General features: G+C 39.1%; 1 protein-coding gene across 2 annotated transcripts; it reads left to right on the top strand.

Annotated features, from left to right (window-relative positions):
- Positions 1-4,077: 4,077 nt before the first annotated feature.
- On the top strand, positions 4,078-16,628 carry atad1a (ATPase family AAA domain containing 1a). 2 transcript variants are annotated; one of them, XM_040156299.1, is made up of 10 exons: positions 4,078-4,169; positions 4,913-5,113; positions 5,279-5,377; positions 5,503-5,623; positions 7,170-7,370; positions 8,553-8,659; positions 8,909-8,998; positions 9,713-9,763; positions 9,985-10,157; positions 13,041-16,628. In XM_040156299.1, exons 2-10 carry the CDS (start codon positions 4,940-4,942, stop codon positions 13,168-13,170), a joined length of 1,146 nt encoding a protein of 381 aa, XP_040012233.1. In that variant the 5' UTR covers positions 4,078-4,169; positions 4,913-4,939; the 3' UTR covers positions 13,171-16,628. The 2 variants fall into 2 exon arrangements, with proteins under 2 accessions (XP_040012233.1, XP_040012234.1); XM_040156300.1 differs by lacking the exon at positions 4,078-4,169 and adding an exon at positions 4,185-4,281.
- Positions 16,629-19,015: the final 2,387 nt, after the last annotated feature.

Below are 19,015 nucleotides of genomic sequence, written 5' to 3'. Positions count from 1 at the left end.
TTGATTACTGGTACATTAGTGTCCAGTTTAATTAGCCAGACCAGTCTGACATACTAGTTAGGTGGTTACTACGCAGTTCTTTAACTTTATTTAAAGTCAGACTATGTAAAAGACCTGGATCCATTCATATGAATATATTACAGTTGTCAGAGGTATAACTGAGAGTCAAGATCAGAGTTGGAAGACTGATTTAAAATGGAAGAAAAGTTCATGAATGTCAGATTTTACATTAGCATGAATTTACATTATCCCCACCCCTCAAATCACCACTGTTGCTGCTGTATTTAAAGATGATAGTTACAATCATCACCCACTCTACCATGGTAATGTGTATAATTAATGTACAGAAAGGAACCATACATGGAACAATTTACCTTTGACCTTGTATCCATGGTGGAGGCTAATAAATGCCTCCGAGAACAGTAAATACAGTGAACATTCAATGAAGCTGTTCAGTCAACCTGACATAAACTGTATCTGAGCCAATTAAATGTCAGATGGCATGTTGCATGAGCGTTATCCTTTTAATTTCTGAATCATTATGACATTCAACTGGAGATCCCTGTTGTTATGTTAAACAATATAATCCTTCGCTTCAGTGGATAATTGGGTTCCTGTTGTCGACCTCAGACGGATGTTATTACTGATACAAAATACTACCTACAGTTGCCATTATTATCAGCTTGGTGTCAAACTCTACCTGACAGCAAAACATAAGCAAAAAAGTGTGTTGCTTTTTAAAACAGTATTTTTAAAACATGAGTTCTGATGAAATGGTATAAAATACTTAAGAACATTTTTATTTACCACAAATTTTTACCCCACTGATTCACCTAATAAACTGATTTCCACTTCAGAGCAAGAAGTTAGTCTAATCTATACGTGCCTTTGGGAACGCATAGTCTTCTCACCTGTCTCACGTGATAGAGGAGAAGGAGAAAACAAATTATCAAATTTTTTAAAGCAGTTTTTTCATGCGTTATCAGTGTCTCTGTAACCATGGTGAGGCCCGTAGAGTTGAGGGAACTGGAGAAAGATGTCAGTCTGGAAGTACAGCTGTAATCCTCTTTCTCCAGTGATGTTGCTGGGTTGTCTGCTTACGTTGAGTTACCCTGGCAGAATGAACAAAGTGTACCATGTCAAATCCCTGCGTTGAGCGGTATTGAGTCTCACCCAGACATCGGTTCTTTCATTCATCCCTCGTCTGCTCTTCCCTCTGTCTTTTCATTTATGCCAAATGACAATGATAGGCTTATTTGACACCTAATAGACATGAATCATTTATATTACATCCCTGAACAGCTGGCAACTGATAGGTGCCAAAAAGGGTAATCAGGAGCCAGAGTAGCAGTCTAGTTATAGAGAAAGTGCAATGGTTGAATGCAGTACATTGTGTTTTTATGCCAGCTGCTACTATTGTGTCTATAAGAATATGCAGTAACTGCATGACTAATATTTTTCTTATTACTCTCTGATAAATCATCCTTTATAAAGGGTTTTTAAGATGTAACTAACGCCTTTATTAATCCTTTATAGATCAGCTACAAGCCATTAATAGGAACAACTTTTGAGTTTTGAAAGAGCTCTCTGGCTGGTGTTTTCTAAATGCTGGTAATCCATTAGTAAATACTTCAGGGTTTCACTCTTTCTAATAAGCCATGAAGTCAACCCTTACACAACCTTAAAAGCTCTGAATTAATGGATGTTGATCCAGATCCTCTTCATGTTTTTCCAGAGGGTAGGAGGTCTATTAAAGGGTCCAGAAGAGCTAAAAAGACAAGTGTCTTACTAGAGGATAAAATGCAGTCACAGCCTGACAACAGAAGAAGTTGTTCTTATAAATGGCATATAACTAACTTAAAAAGTAATAGTAAATGATTTATTAATCATTAATAGAGCCATTACTTAGGACTTGCATACTCTTTCTAACTTCCCATACTGACAACATTTTTATGCCTTGATTAAGTCTCTGTCTTCCTTACATAAGGGAAAACTCAATCACTACAGAATGGACCAAAAAGACAGCCCACACATGTTCAAATGTAAATATACTTATGTGAGCGGTCCAGTTCCAGCACTTAAGTGTTTTCAAAAATAAATCCTTTCAGTTCCTCTTGGTAACGGAAAATAAATAATCCGCTCCCGAATGATTCCTTATCCTGCTAGAGATAATGTCTCTTCCCCGGGAGATTGAAAAGGTAATTAACTGCTGTGTGTGACCAACATTTACTGTAGTTTAAGTCATGCAGTGTACATCCAATGACCAGTAGTCACACGCATGAAAAAACACAATAAACCATAATGGCACAAGCTTTTCCTTTCATCAGGAATTTGTATCTCTTGCTGCAAAACAATCAGTCATCAGCGTGTTTTCTGCATAGAGTTTTAAGCTATAGCATGGTGGAGGCTGCTGTGTTTTTTTGTTGTTTTTTTTGCTTCCACACGCTTGAGAGTGGTTGTTTGGCCAAGGTGCAAAGCGTTGTGGGAATGCGGTGCTCCAGCTGCACTTTGCAGATACACAAGCCTGCGCTTTCATGCCCACACCCATCAAAATGGCCCTGTCAGGCTGCTATCTCCTGAGACTTGCTGCTGCAGTACAGGGGGATTAAAGCTTTTTATGAAGCATTTTCACAGCTAAAGGTGTGCGCAATTACAGCCCGTGTGTCATTTTCCCACAACAAGGGCGGACTTAACGTCATTGGACTCTTACAGCTGGAACTCTGCAGGAAGGAATTTTGCATCCAATTTGGGCAACTAATTAGGCTACAGAGGGGGGAGAGGCTCACACAAGTGCAGAGAAAGAAAGAGAAAAAATAAAGAAAGACAATCCCCTTTTCTAGCACATTGTTCAAAATCCAGTTAATTATGCTCACAGAGAAGTGTGGTAAACTGGGCCACATTGTACTCTATCTCCTGTGGACTGGGAGGTGTGTGTTACAATCAAATGTTATTGTTTATTTTTGCTTGAGGGGCAATATTTTAGCAGATGCATGAACTGTGAGTCTTGGGGGGAAAATGCCAAATGGTGCCTGTGTATTCATTAAATCATTTGATTTAAAATGTTTCAAATTATGGTGTTAGTTGTAGTATATTTTTTTGCACCTCTATATTACAGTTTCTTCTCAGCAGTGTTAGTCTGTATTTCAATGTTGAAATCCTGATGCAGAGACCAGTATAGATACAAGCTGTAACACCATTTTTACCTTTAGCGCAAGATTTGTGACAATTAACAATCCCTTTGGCCCATGTGTGATAAATTTGTTGCCATTTGGTAAAGCTTTATCTTTGAGGCTGCTTTTAGGAAGTCTGACTTATCCATTTTCGGACACCACTGGAGATGCATGGAAACCAGACACAGATTAGGGCTTCAGATTTGAGCTATCTCTGGCTGGTGTACAGTTGCATGTAGCCTACCGCAGGACATGCTTGGGTGTTTGGCACCCAACCACAGTCTAATCAACAGATCAAAAGACATCCCCAAGGAAATCCTCTGCTACAAAACATACTGTAGTGTCTTACACTTTTTGTAATGAAATATTTACATAAACTTAAAATAGCTTTTAGTATATTTTGGATACATACAAAAACAGTTCAAATATGTATTATATAAAAAAATATCCATGATTTTTGGACATTACCTCCATGCAACTTTAGAAGCTGCACACACATATTCTTATTTTGTTTTAAAATAAATGTATTCCTCCAAAACTCCACACCTAATTTCAGACATTTAGAATGGTAGAGATGCACTCAAACCACCTATCCTCCAAAAACTGTTTGGATATTTGAAATTTTCCATAAACCCAAACCCAGTCCACTACTCACTTTCCCTCAAAATACCACATGAGCACTGAATGAACTAATAAATGTCTCGCCCAACATATGTTCACTATTTTTCTCACCATTCTTACCTTCCTTGAATATCCTGTCTACCTTTTGTCGTCACGTAGACAGTATGCTGTCCATGGTGATGGTGTGTGTATTGTCCGTGTGCAAGTTCTGCCATCCAGTGGCTGACTGTATGAAACGCGCCTACTCAGTGACCAGGTGGACTGAAACAAATTCCGGAACTGAGGTGTTTGTTCCTACCCGAGTTACAAAACGTGGTGCACCCTCTCTGCCAGTGTTTTGCGTTTTCGTAGCATTGCTGTTGGTTTCCGTTTTAGTTAGTAAGTAGGACTGTTTTGTCTTTTGTGTTATGAGGGACGTTAGGTTTATTTGTGACAGTATACAGAGCAGAGGCAATATGTTTAGTTCTCCCTCATGTTTGAATTCTCAACGGTAAATGGACTAGTTACAGCTGTGTTAGCTTTAGCTTGCCTGGAGATGCTAACTAGCGAGTTAACAGGATTTATTCCTGAGTATTAAGCCATGGATTGGTCTCTTTTCGTAAAATAGCGTCCTTGTTTTGGTGTCTAAATAACCCGCTCAAACATTGTTAGTAACAACTATTATAAACTAGTGATAGACGGGCTAGATCTGGATGGGAGAAGTGGTATTTTACACCTAACCTAACCTTCATTCAGAGCTTTAAAAATAGTAATACTGTAGTGCACATATGTTAAGGGTTATATCTCAGAAACTACCTATCGCTCATCACCTCGATCCACTTTTCAAATCGGCATACGTCTTATCCAACAAGCCGTACGTTACCAAATGTAAACATTTTGAATTGGCTCACAAAACATACTGCCATTCACGGTGTATTTTGGTGGTCGGCCAGGGCAATTGGTGTTTACACACTTGAAATATTACCATTTAAATACAGGAGTGTACAACAAAGCAAGGTTATATTGTGTGGTTTATTAAATGAATCAATGTGGGATTATAGTTCACACTGCCTGCACTAGACTACCCGCCACCTTTCTGTTTCTATATGTCTCATTCCTCTGTTTACCACCTCTTTATCCAGCCAATGGTCTGACATAAGCCAGCAGAGATGCTGTTTAAAGATCTTCCCAGAGAGGCCCTGATGCGGCCTTTGTCCAGGAATGAAGTGGTGGGCATGTTGGTGAGGTTGACCATCTTTGGTGCAGCCACATACTACAGCATCAAGTGGGTTGTAGAAGCTATGGATCCCACTTTCAAACAGAAAAACCAAGCCAAGAAAAGGGTATATGGAACTTTAATATATAACATAGGCATGTAATTGTTAAGTATTATGATCTCAAGGTGGAGACTGCCGTTTGTTCAAGTTCTCTGCTGTCAGTGTAACAGACATGGTTAAGAAATTAAAGCAATGACTGGAGTAGCTGAGTTGTGTGGCTTATCTCTCCAGGCAGAACAGCTGATGAAGAGGATTGGTGTAGAGGGGGTCAAACTAACAGAGTATGAGATGAACATTGCATCTCACTTAGTCGATCCACAGACAATGAAGGTAACAGTTGTAATCCTCTGTCCATGACACTGAGATTATCAATGAACGAAGACAGTTTTGCCCTTTTTTGTAACTGCACTTTCCCAATTAGACAGAATTTTTCACAGTCCTCTACCTTCCTGCAGGTGTCCTGGAGAGATATAGCAGGTCTGGATGAGGTTATCAATGAGCTGCAAGACACCGTCATCCTTCCCTTTCAGAAAAGACACCTTTTAGCTGGATCCAAACTCTTTCAGCCTCCAAAAGGTACCAAAGCACGCCATCTAGAAAGAACTGAAATGGTCAAATTTTACACATATTTATAAGCTACAAGCTAACATAGGATCAAATAAGATAAAGTCCATATAGTAATTTTGAGTGATGTTCTAATAGATTGGAGACTACGCAAAGATATTGGCGTTATTTAAGTAGAAGTGCTTGTAGAAAGTGTGAGGACAATTGCATGTTTTGGCTTTGTTCAGTAACAAATATATGAAATGAAATAACAAGGTTGAAGTGCTGACTTTCATCTTTAGTTGAAGGGTGTTTTTATCCACATTTCGTCAACTGTATGGGAATTGTAGATCTTTTTACACACGTTCCCTCAACAGAAAAGGTTCATTTTATTTGATTTATTTATTGTTTCACTTCTGCATACACTTAAACATTTTCTATGTTATAATATTTTACACAAAATACAAAAATCTGTAACGGAATAATACACATTTCCTGATCGAAAAGGGAGCCAGAAGAAGAGAAAATCTTGTGCTGTGTTTTCCCCTCTCACAATAAATGAATAACATAAGTGGTCTGCCGTTTTCTGCTAATACCCTCAGCAGATACTCAGACACGTGTTAAGTTGGATTGAAATCAGGAGAGTGACTTGGCCAGTGAAGACCACTGTTTAGCCATAAAAACTTCTCGGTTGCCTTGTAAGATCATTGCCCTGCTTCTTTGTCCTAGAACTGTGGGACTATTTGTAAGAAGAGCTACACTGTTCACAAAGTATGGACGTGAAGACCTTCAAAGTGCTAAATAAAGTCAGCTTTTTAACCTCACGGTCGATATTTATTTTTAGATCCAGGGTATAGAACCAAAAAAAAAATATGAACCAAGTCATTGTTACAATTTCTGACTGCACTTTCTATCATGAATATTAATCATTTAGAAGTACATGAAAAACTACAGAATTTGTTGTAATTCTCTGCTTGCCATTTGCTTCCTCGTTATATTTAGAAAGCTATCCACTACATGATGCTTCCATCTAGAGCTACGTGCCAGAAAGCATCTGACAAGATTTACTTGGCAGCACGACAGCAGATGATCACTTAGAGGAATAATTTACTTTATGTTGAGAGTTTTTACTGATTGGCACAAAGCTTTATACAGTGTTTCAGGATGATTCAACCTCCAAAATTAGCTGCTTTGGGAATCCAGTTCCATTCCTAGAGTTCAGGCTTTGTTTATATCATGTTAGTTTTAAAAAGAATGTTTGCGGGAACGGATTGGTTAAGCTGGGCAAAAATTCCTGTTTGTATATTTGCTATAACACCAAGCTAGGAAAAAAAAATCCAAAGTTTCCAACGGTGGCTGATAGAAGAATAAGAATAACATCCTTCAACTGGAAAATCATGAGTAAACATCTGCATTTTATTGTTTCACTCAAACAGGGTATATTTTACAGATATTAAAAGCATTGTGCACTTTTGAATGATATTTGCAGGAATTTAAAAACGAACTTTGCGCACAAACATGACAGGGGGTTGGAAGAAAGAATATTTCCTAATATCTGTTGAATATTTTGTCCTTGAAGGTGTTTTATTATTTGGTCCTCCGGGTTGTGGGAAGACCATGATCGCCAAGGCAACAGCCAAAGCCTCGGGGTGCAAGTTTATCAACCTACAGGCCTCCACACTGACAGACATGTGGTATGGCGAATCACAGAAACTGACTGCTGCAGTCTTCTCGTTGGCTGTCAAAATCCATCCCTGTATCATCTTCATTGATGAAATTGGTGAGTGTATCTTAACAGGGCACCTGTGATTACATGGAAAATGTTACTTTATTACACTGTCAGATGATTTTTATCTTCATCTTTGCGATTTCAAGCAGAGATAATTTTAAAAATCGGATACTTATATAGTTTTGATGTTTTGACAGTTTTCATGCCAAAGTTTCAAAGGGTTTCCTTCAGAATTTCATTCTTGTTAAGCTGGAAAAGCATCAAAAGTAGCATTTAAAACCAGAATAAAGACATTTCTTCAATAGGTTAGCATTTTGTTACAGAGTGAGTGAGATTTCTTAGCACTTATTACAGGCTGCCACCCATGAGACGGTTAAGTTCAGTAATAATGTTGTCACTCTATATCATGTTACTGTGGGACAGGAATTTGGACACTTTGAGCACCCCCCACAGAAAAAAATCGAAATATTTTTATATTTTGATGGATTGGCCTTATTAAAAGAATACCAAATCTACTATTAGCAGTTCACTAACACTAGCTGTTTGCAGCAAACCCATGGATGTACAGACAACTATCACTGGATTACTCTGATACTAAAGAACTTAAAAAGGTGATGATTCTAATGCAAGTTCTACAGTATATCTTTCTGTGATTTCTAAGTGGCTTTATGGACTTTTATTTGTGATGGACATTGTAGCTATATCCTCATACTGAATGCTGCAGTCTTACTGAATCTAAAAATATGTGTATCCCTGTGTGTGTGTTTACATTTGACTGAGTTACAACTCCTAGAAGGAGTGTCATTTTAGGCACAAATTGTGGTAATGGGGCACTAAGGCACCTTCATTCGCCCCATAACTCTGTTTCACAACCACTGCTGCAGCTTCAACTGCTGACTGGGTTATTGAGCAGGCCAAATCGCCCCGCCAAATTACACCAACTGTCTTCCTGTTGTTTTCAGAACACCGCCATGCACCTGTTCCCTTTACCTCATGTAGTATTTTGGCCTCACCTCCCTCCCTCTGTGAAAACTTCTGGTGTAGGATAATGCAACACGCTGAAATCAATTGGGGCAATAGCGGGTTAATATGCAAGCAAAAATCAGTCTAATCCTATTTCATCTCCATGAAATAGCCGAAACTGATTTCAACCTGGGGGTCTCAGGCAGTTATGAGTTTTGTGCAAGTCCTGTCTTCATGCTTTGATTTTGCTCCTTGTCTCTGGTCGGTTAGAATCATTTCTAAGAAATCGCTCCAGCCTAGACCATGAGGCCACAGCCATGATGAAGGCCCAGTTCATGAGCCTGTGGGATGGCCTGGACACCGCCTCCACTACCCAGGTGACACAACCACGGCTCTTTGCTATTTTGTAATATACCCACTAGATTAAGTCACACTGGTAGGTACTCGGTAAGATCTCTCTTGTCTCTTAAAACCTGTGATTGGCAAAGTACACGAAAAGAAAAACCTGTCCTCGCATGCAGGACATGATACCTGTTCCACATGGTGCCTGTGCTGTGTTTGAGAAGTTAAAGCAGCAGGTGGTTATTTTCGCGTAATGTATTCACATTGTGATCTTATAATTGTAGGTGATGGTGATGGGAGCTACAAACAGGCCACAGGATGTGGATCCAGCCATTCTACGCAGGATGCCCACCACTTTTCATATTGGCCTCCCAGTAAGACATACACCAGCACAGTTTTCACCTATGTAAACTAAATTGACACACACAAATACATACAGTATGTAATATGTCGAAAGAGTCATGTTTACTGACACTTTGTTTTATATCTTAAATCTATGTGCTTATACGTTTTTCGAATGTACAAGGCAATTTTAACCACAGTAAATTTAAATGAAAAACACCAGAATAAACTCATATTTGCAGATTATTTACTCACAACTCTTCATTATTTAGTGATAGAAATGGTGCGTTTTACTGAGTGCTTTCAAATAGACATCATGCAAAAGAGAACAACTTAAACACACTGAACTGTATGTCTCAGATTGTCTTATGGCTACTGGCCAACCCACAAATAGCATGGGCTGTATCTTTGATCCCGTGCAATAAACACTCCCTTATCATGTCAGATGTACAGTAAATCTATGTGAACTGGTGATGCTTAACAAGAGAAAACAGTAAATGAGAATTAAACATTTGCATAACACTGAGGTGTCTATAAACTCTGCCCCATTCAAATCCTTAGTTTATGCAGTAAATGTATTTACACATATTCGGCAGTTGAAATAACGCTTAGACAGCGTCTGATGATTAGAAAGTCTGTACCTTTGGATTGGTTGCTTATTGATATGTCCATCCTTTTTTGATTCATAGGCTGCACAGTAATCTGCCTTTTTCCCAGTAAGAACCGCTGTCCTTCTGTCTTTGCAGAACACAAGACAAAGACAGGACATCCTGAGGCTGATTTTAGCAGGAGAAAACGTAAGATGTGGAACAAATTATTATATTCACAGCTCTCTTTTGTCTTTCTCAGAGACCATTTCACACCTGCATTTTCACTGTCAAATCACACTAAAATAAATCTGATTACCAATGAACAGTTGGCACTTGATTGGTATTAACACACATGGACAAAGACTAGTGACAGCTAACCGATCATTGTATATAATTGTCTCATATTGCTGTGCTGCTTTTCTGTTCAGTTGAGCAACGCCATTAATCTGAAGGAGATTGCTGAGAAGACAGAGGGCTACTCTGGCAGTGACCTGCGGGAGCTTTGCCGCGATGCCGCCATGTACCGAGTCCGAGACTACGTCCGCAAGGAGCAGATGAGGCAGATCGCTCAGCAGCTACAGGACTGCCAGGAGGAGGAAAAGTATGACTCAAGTTAAAACACCCACGAGATTTTGTGTCCATTGACATCTCTGTGTTTAATTTCAGTACTTACCCTAAACACACAGAGGTTAGACTGGTTGTGGGTTTTTGAAAGTTGTTGTAAAATTTACACAAGTGATGTATATACCGGTACTCTCAAACTTTAAATATGTTTAATTCCATAATAATCCCCCAAATTAGGCATTCTTTTACTTCTCTTTATAAAACATTCAAGCCTTTGAAGTAGTATTTAGACTGTGGGATGTTAAAAGTAATGGTGATAAGAATAGGACATGAATGCATACTCATGGATTCCAAATATTGTATGCTTTAGGATGAGTTCAGGTCGAACCCTCACATACACAACTACTGGAATATTGATCACAACGTACTAAGTGTCATTAAAATGAACGACATTAGAGGTGGATCTGGCTGATTTTAAATTGATCTGATATTTTATAAAAGGCTCAACACAGTTAGGTCCTTAGGTTTTGGACATTGACACAATTTTCTTAATTTTGCCTCTGTACACCACCACAATGGATTTGAAACGAAGCCATCAAGATGTGATTGAAGTTTAGAATGTCAGCTTTAATTCAAGGGGTCTAACAAAAATACTGCATTGACCATTTAGGAATTACAGCCATTTTTCTTTCATTTTCAGAGGCTCAAAAGTAATTGTACAGTTGAAATCAGTTTCATGGCCAGGTGTGGCTTGTTCCCTTGTTACTTCATGACAAAAAGGTCTGGAGTTGATTCTGAGTGTTGATTTTTCATTCGGTAGCTGTTCATGGGAACTCTCAATATGTGGTCCAAAGAGGTGTTGATGCAAATGCATGAGACCATCATTAGGCTGAAAAAACAAAATTAACCTATCAGACAGATGGCAGAAACTTTAGGAGTGGCCAAATCAACAATCTGGTACATTCTTAAAAAGAAGGAATGCACTGGTGAGCTCAGCAACACCCAAAGGCCTTGAAGACCACGAAAGACAACTGAAATTCTTTCCTTGGTGAAGACAAACCTGTTCAAAACACTGGGCCAGGTCAAGAACACTCTTGAGGAGGTAGGCTTATCATTGTCAAAGTGTACAATCAAGAGACGCCTGCATGAAGGTAAATACAGAAGGTTAACCACAAGGTGCAAACCACTGGTCACACTCAAGAACCGAAAAACCAGATTAGATTTTGGCAGAAAATACCTAAAAAATCCCGCCCAGTTCAGGAACAAGATTCTTTGGACAAATGAAACAAAGATTAACTTGTTGATGATGTGACTGCTGATAGAAGTAAAAGTAGCAGGATTAATTCTGAAGTGTACAGGGCTATACTATCAGCTCAGATTCAGCCAAATGCTGCAACACTGATAGGATGGTGCTTTACAGTACAGATGGATAATCACCCAAAAGTAAATAGCCAAGTGAGTCACCTGACTTCAACCGAACTGAGCATGCCTTTCACTTACTGAAAACAAAACTGAGGGCAGAAAGACCCACAAACAAGCAGCAACTGAAGGCAGCTGCAGTAAAGGCCGGGAAAGGCATCTCAAGGGAGGAAAGTCAGCATTTGGAGATGTCCATGGGTTCCAGACGTCAGGCAGTCATTGACTGCAAAGGATTTTCATCCAAGTATTAAAAATAATCTTTATATTTATAATTATGTTGGTTTGTCCAATTGTTTTTGATCCTCTGAAAATGAAAGACTATGTATAAAAATGACTGTAATTCCTAAATGGTTAATGCAGTATTTTTGTTAGACCCCTTGAATTAAGCTGAAAGTCTGCTCTTCAATTACATCTTGATGGCTTCGTTTCAGATCCATTGTGGTGCTGTACAGAGGCAAAATTACAAAAATTGTGTCACTGTCCAAATACTTCAGGACCTAACTGTATCTGATCTGTGTAACCCATGCTTCAGCTGTTGCTAAGCGACTACTGAAACCCCTCTTGGAGCAAGGCATTATTGCTAAAAGAAGAAATATTGTCAACTTTTAGTTTTCAATAATCTAAACACATAACTGATGGCTGAGCTCTCTGCAGTAATGATACTAGGTGTCAGCATGTGGTTTCAAGTGAATAATAGAATGCAGACGCAAATGCTAAAGGCTCTCTACAGACATGCAGCCTTACTATGTCTCTCAGTCATCAATCCACGCTGAGTTGACCCTGTGGTCTTTTTAAAAATTCCCATTGGTAGGTTAGTTTGTCACACTAGCAATATTATTTTTAAAAAAAAACAGAAGAAAATTGGCTACTCGTGTTGCAAATAGGAATGTGTATCAGGTATATTGAAACCAACCTTGGTCATCTTGTCAAGATCAGGAAGAAATATAAAGCAAATTCAAATGAGGGGTATTTCCAGAGGAAATTAGATTTGTTTCCACATCCATACTACGTAATAATTACAAGCTGGTTTTAAATATGCGTTCATACTGGAAAAGTGACAGGATGAATGTACTGGAAGTATACTCAAAACAGTCTGTATGCATACTTAAAAAACCCTTGATTTTTGAGTGGGCTGTTGATGGACACTAATCACCCACAATGCAATGTAGGAAATAAAGGAGCTGCTCACAACTGGAAAAAACTTTGAAGTAACTCTGGGTGGAAGTGAAACAGCTCCCGGAACACCTCAGAAAACAAAACAACAGTTACATTTTTGGAACAGCGGTTTGCTATTGCTTTCTGGAGATTAATTGTCAGTGGCATAGTGATGTCACAATTTGATTGATGTCCAACAGCTGATCTATTGTATAATTTCCTGTTATAATAAAATGGTCAAGTGCATTATGTTGATGTATATTGTGTAATTGGGAAATTGGGAAACAACTGTTGCTTTTGTATGCCACTGTTCCTGACCCCTGACCTCTCGTGTCCTTTGCTCCAGACCTGTGGATGAGGAGCGGTTGCGGCCAGTAACCCAGCTGGACCTCCTCTTCGGCCTTGACAAGATGAAGGAATCTAAGCAGGCTACAGCATCCATGTTACCCAGGGTGGCGGAGGTTCCCCTGGACTAAACACAAACACCACACCACTGATGGGAAACTCCTCCACCATGTCTGAGGTGAAGTTGGGCGAGCCCACAGACAGCAAGGCAGCCATATTTTTCTTAAACTTTATTTATCCAGCCAGAGGTTGTTCTGAGCATGTTCTTTTTCAGCACAGCCCGACCACCATCTGTGTACAGATAACATACAGTCAAAAATCTACAGTCTCCTCCTATTGACCACTGACAGCTCCATTGGAGCGATTTACAGTCAGTGCCTTGCTCAAGGGCACCAGTACAGTTTGTTTCAAAGAGGAGAAAGCATTTTTCATGAACTTTATGAAGCTGTCTGAAGTTACTGCTAGTAACTCTACAAACTACTCAACTACACCACTATACAGTTTTAGTTTCACCCCACCATTAAGTTACACATGATCATGACCAGAGGGGATAAGGGACAATGACTCATGTGCCAGGACTCATTCAAAGTCTGGAATCTTTTGACGTTTGCTGCTTGATTTCTAAATCGACTATCACTCTTATCACTCTTTTTTGGGCAAAAACATGTTTGAAAGACAAAGACTTAAATAACTGTAAAGTGATAATATCCAAGCACTTCGGAAGAAAGAAGTCTCATTATACTATATTCACTGCAAATGTTGTTGTATGATAGCATCTACTCAGTAATGCATTTCAGTAATATCGCTTTTCCAAATAACAAGGTGTCTAGCAAAACTTAGCGTTTTCATTTTTGGGAATATCTGTACCCACTTAAAGTATAAATGTCTGAAATGAGTTTGAATATTCAAAAACAACTCCACCTCCCCTTTTTAGCTGCTGTCTTCTTAACCAGATCCTGCTTAGGTTAAAAGTGAAGTGATGGTTGCTTTCTCCTGGTGGATGCGCTGATACTGTTTGGACTTTTTTTAAAGCTGACAAAAATTGAATTTAATATTAATACTTTAAATACTATTTGCTTTCCATGATCATTCACATAGTTGATCAGCATTGTTTTTGTTTTTTTGTTTTGTTTTATTTTACTTCTTTGATCGCAACCGTGCTTTTTAAAAGTAAGACAAGACGCATTTAGCCAGCATGTGGTAGTAATGTGATACTCATCATGTAATGAGTTACTGCTCCCAAGGAGCACTAATTCAAAATATTTCTTTTGAAATTACAAAAACATTTAATTGTTAAATTTATGTCTGTAGTCATGAAGTCAACACTGCTGCGGATGCTGTCAGGTCACAATATGAATGCGACAAAGAAGAGGAAGAGCAATGAAAAGTCAGCCACGGGTGAAATATAACATGTTGGCTATCATTGCCAAAGAGCTCAGATAAACACCATTACATCATTCCAATGAGAATTTGTGAGACCATAGTCATTGTACATTGTGGTAAGACTGTTTCATTTTTAGGCATAAAACCAACCAATCACAACACAATGCATTTGGTTTGAAGGGCCAATAGCAGTGCAGCCCGTATGCAGTTATTTCCCAGAGCTGTCAGTTAATACGTGTAAACAAAAGCAGATAACAAAACAAACGTTCACGCGTCAAGTGGAAGCAGGGTCACCACATAATCCCTTTCATAGAAACCACAGCTATAATGATCTGAGCTCGGGGGCAGCAATAAAGCACACTGTTACATCCTATCATCTCCAACATCATCATTTTACTACTAAATTGCTGTAAAAATATGCATAACTCTTGTATCACCACTCAGTCCTCTCAGCTGTTAGCAGGTGTGTCACGCGTGTCGTGCTGTATGCATGTGTGTAAAAGTGGAAGCAAAATATTGGCCAAGACTTTTAAATGCAACTGAAGTTACCAAGTCTGATGAATGGTCTTTTAGTGGATTTGATGCTGCTTTGTAACACAGTCTTCTGAACTTTATAATTTTTTCCATCCAAAAAGACAATAGCTAAAGACACGTTTTCATGTTAAAATCTCACCAGTGTTTTTCACAAACAACTTTTTTAGTGTCATATTTATTGTGCCATTATCATTATTAGTGAGTCCCCATTTTTTTACTTTGAATGTTTTTATAATGAACGTTTTGTGTCATGTTTCATGCATCAATCAACAACTGACAGCAGTGGATGTCACTGCAACAAACAGCAGGGTTACTTTTATTTTCATTTTATGGAGAGCACAGCTTTCAGGTTTGAATGCTTTCAAGCAGCTGTCAGTCTGAACTTGTGAAATGCTTTTCTACCTCCCCTCTGTATCAAAAGCCTCATTGTTTTCCATATGGTCACAGCATGTGTTCATGGATCTGTTCAAGGGTCTCCCACAGATATTTCTCCTACGCTGTCAGAGCAAGCCAGGGCATATTTGTCATTCAGCCATGACCATATGGTGGCACTGTAGTTTCACTACCTGATACTGAGGCCGGTGCTACAGGCTGAGATATGGACTGCTTTTATTTATAGCAGTTTTATATCATTATAGTGAGAGAATGAAATAGAGAACCCTACATACTGGATTGTTTCTCCCTTATTGGTTCATTCAAAGATATTTAGATATCCGTTGCTCTTCATTAGAGTACCTCAGGTGACAGTTAAAGGTAAAAATGTTGCCATGTAAACCAGTAATTGTGTCACTGCGGCTTGCAGGTCTTAGTTATCTTTCTTGGAGAAGGGTAACACCTTTGTAAATGCAATATCATTGACCACGTCATTCATCAGTTATGTGGCAGAGACTTAATTCTATGAATACAGTCTCAATTACTCAGTTACTGTAAATAATACTGTCAGCTATGTGTAAGTGTTGAGTATATGTTGAGTATGTTAACCATAAACTGTAAAGTGTATTTATTAAAGTACTCAGAAGAAAGTATTTATCTTTTTTCAACCAGTAAAATGTTACTTCTTTTATTTCAGCCTGGATTTCACAATTTTTCTTTGTCATGTCCTTGTTTAAGTGTATTAAAAGTAATAAATGTCATCATTCCCAAAAATTAGCCCAACCTGTGAAGATTTTAAATATCTAGTATTACAAACCTACTAATTACTCAAATTAATTTTGTATATTGTATATGCATGTATGTATGGTCATTTTACCAATAACATTCTCACCAAGTGAGGAACATGTTGATGGGGATTTTTAATTTTTTGGACCTCCCAAAAGTGTCACTATGGGAGTTGGCTGCTTTATTGGGAGTCTGAATCATCATAAACTATTTTTTAAATTCTGCGTCTGTTGTAGTCAAATCCTGTACGCTTTAGGTACACCATTGGTATAAGCCATTGTCGGCTATAATGAAGCTCTTACTCTTCCCAGTCTGTTGCTGTCCATCCCTCTTGCTGGTATTTAGCAAAAGCCTTTCAGCTCTAATAAGACCATTCAGGATTCACTCCGGGCCAAACAGTTTTAAAATAGCGATCTGAGTTTTTAATGAATGTCTGGACAGGTGTTCTAAGGACATGGAATCTGAATTAACAAGACTAAGTTAAAACCTACTATGTGGCTGGACTGCCCTTTATCTGTTTGCTTCTCTGCTACTCTCTGTGCTCACATATACAGTAGTTTAATAAAGCTGAATTCCCAATAGAATTGTTCTCAATTACATGTTTTTCTGTTTCTGTTGTCAGACAACCGAACAAGTATGAAATAGTGACTGAAATGCAGCCCATTAAGACTAGATGTTAACCAGCAGTCACTTCCAAGCCATTTCCAAGCTGCTGCTCTGCTCTGCTAAAATCCTGATTTTATAACCACTTTGCGTCTGACAAAATCACCATACACATGAGTTAAAGACAATGGCAGTGCTGTGATTTTGGCTATATTTACATGTAACATGATCGTTCAGAGAGAGAGTTAGAAGCTCATTCATGTCTGTGTCATCTGCCGTGTGGTCAACTGAATGAGACACACAGAGAGCTATGACTGCAGAGGGAAACCCCGAGCTCACGCTCGCGGGACAATACTGGCATAGCCAAGTAGCTAGGGTTCGTCCAAAAAGTCGCTAAATTCGTCGCTTTTGCGAAGAAAAGTCGCTAAAGGCATAACATGCGCTAAGTTGTCAACGCTGCCTGTAAATCCCCCCCCCCATGATGCAATAGAAACTGTTTGCACCAATTCATTTTGAAAGAGCAACGACCAATGAGGAAACTCCAACACTCGGCCAGCAGACTGATGGTGTAACTTTATAACTCAGTGACTCACTCATGGACATTGCCGTTTATAGGGCTGGCCCCCGCTGCTGCGGTCCAGCCAAAAAGCACCACAGTCTCACAGAGCCCCGTAGTTTTTCTGTAGAGTTGGATCAGTAAATCATTTATTAATACTTTATCAATTTATTCTGTTAATAAATGCATTTTGGTATGGTTTCCCTGCTAAATAAAGAGATAGCTTCTTACCACCGTTGTCCTGCTTGCGGGACGATATCACCATGGAGCATATCCACACACAGCTAAGTTATATAGATATGAACTTGGATATGAACATCTAATAGATTAGATTCTCATCTTTTTGGCAAATGAAACGCATGCTGCCCAAATATATTGCAAGGGTCTAAGGATTTTTGGCAGTACCTCTGCTTAGCATTCATAACACACATTTACACCAGGGAAATACTCTGTATAACTAATATTACAGTACTAAGCCCTTCAACCTGTGTCGTTGTACATTAGGTTTGTGCGGTGAAGGGGATTTGATGGGTCAAGAAGCTATTTCCACCTTAGAAACAGCCCACTTTCCCAAACGTGAGGCATGACTGAACATTATGTTGACCTTTCTCTGCTCTGCATATGCAAATAGCAGGCTCACCCACCAGCACGTATGATGACAGAGCAATGTAAAGTACAAGGTCACTCTAAGCCCATTCAACGCCTCTAAGATCCAAAGCCTGACTGTGGTCTTGAATCTCCTGACTAAGTTAACAAGTGTATTTGAATAAAGTGATGTCAATAAGTGCAGATAAATGTTGTTGCCTATAGCTGTACAGATGGCAAGGTGATATTTACAATTCAGGCTTTAATGAGGCAAAGTCTCGACTGTTTTCTAAGTTCTGCAAGGATGCATGTCTGATCTTTGACTCAGAACCATTGATTAGTTATTCATAAAGCTATTGATGAGTTATTCATGAAGAAGGAGCCAAAGACAACGTCTCCATTCCGGCTCTTTCAATTAGAGGACAGCTCTTAGTGGATAAACAAGATGGAGGAAGCTCTCCCCCACAGCACAGCTGGCTGTAGATGTCAAAGACTTCCCATAGAGAACGGTGCTCAGACGTAGATAGATTCATATTTGTCTGGCCACGGTCTGTCAGTACAGAAGCTCTCAGTGCTGGTCTGATGGTCTCAACCTTTTTTCCATCAGATAGGAGCAGTAAAGTGAGTGTATAATGGCCCCACTCTGCTCTGTGACAGTCCTCTGAAAGCTTCTGTGACATGGGACACGATCGAGCGAGCCTAGAGAAGTCTGTGGCAGCTGTTGTCCCTGCCACCTTTCTCAGCAGGATATCCTATTGCCTGCTGATGCTCAGGGTTTTACAGCTGGAGTAGATAACTCACAAAGCCATATTGCATAAGCATATGTTGTGCTGCAAATAAGATTCAAGGAGTCCTAGAGGTCCTAGCATTTGGGCGAGAGGACTGTTTATTTATCCTATTTTGTGATCATTTTGCATCATTGGATAGTCACATCAGAAGCAGAGGGATTTGCTCAACAAGTAGCACCTAGGACTATGTCAGTGCTGAGGTTTTGAACAGGCGACTGCTTCAGCTTTTAAGTGCACGTATCACTCTAACAGAGGTTTATCATGCATCGTCCCCATCAATCATTCAGATGCTGTAGACCTGAAATGTTGCACACACATATTGTACATACTCTACCCACCAACAGTATATAGATCACACTATATATTTAT

The sequence above is a fragment of the Xiphias gladius genome, chromosome 19, assembly GCF_016859285.1.
Source record: "Xiphias gladius isolate SHS-SW01 ecotype Sanya breed wild chromosome 19, ASM1685928v1, whole genome shotgun sequence".
NCBI lineage: Eukaryota > Metazoa > Chordata > Actinopteri > Istiophoriformes > Xiphiidae > Xiphias > Xiphias gladius.
The sequence above is the reverse complement of the archived record's forward strand: the minus strand, read 5'-3'. Positions and strand labels throughout refer to the sequence as shown.

Excerpts from the sequence above, each read along its gene's own strand:
- atad1a (XM_040156299.1), top strand. The coding sequence starts at position 4,940 with ATGCTGTTTAAAGATCTTCCCAGAGAGGCCCTGATGCGGCCTTTGTCC. Across the intron at positions 8,999-9,712 it reads CTTTTCATATTGGCCTCCCA|AACACAAGACAAAGACAGGA; the intron begins GTAAGACATACA and ends CTGTCTTTGCAG. Across the intron at positions 10,158-13,040 it reads GACTGCCAGGAGGAGGAAAA|ACCTGTGGATGAGGAGCGGT; the intron begins GTATGACTCAAG and ends CCTTTGCTCCAG.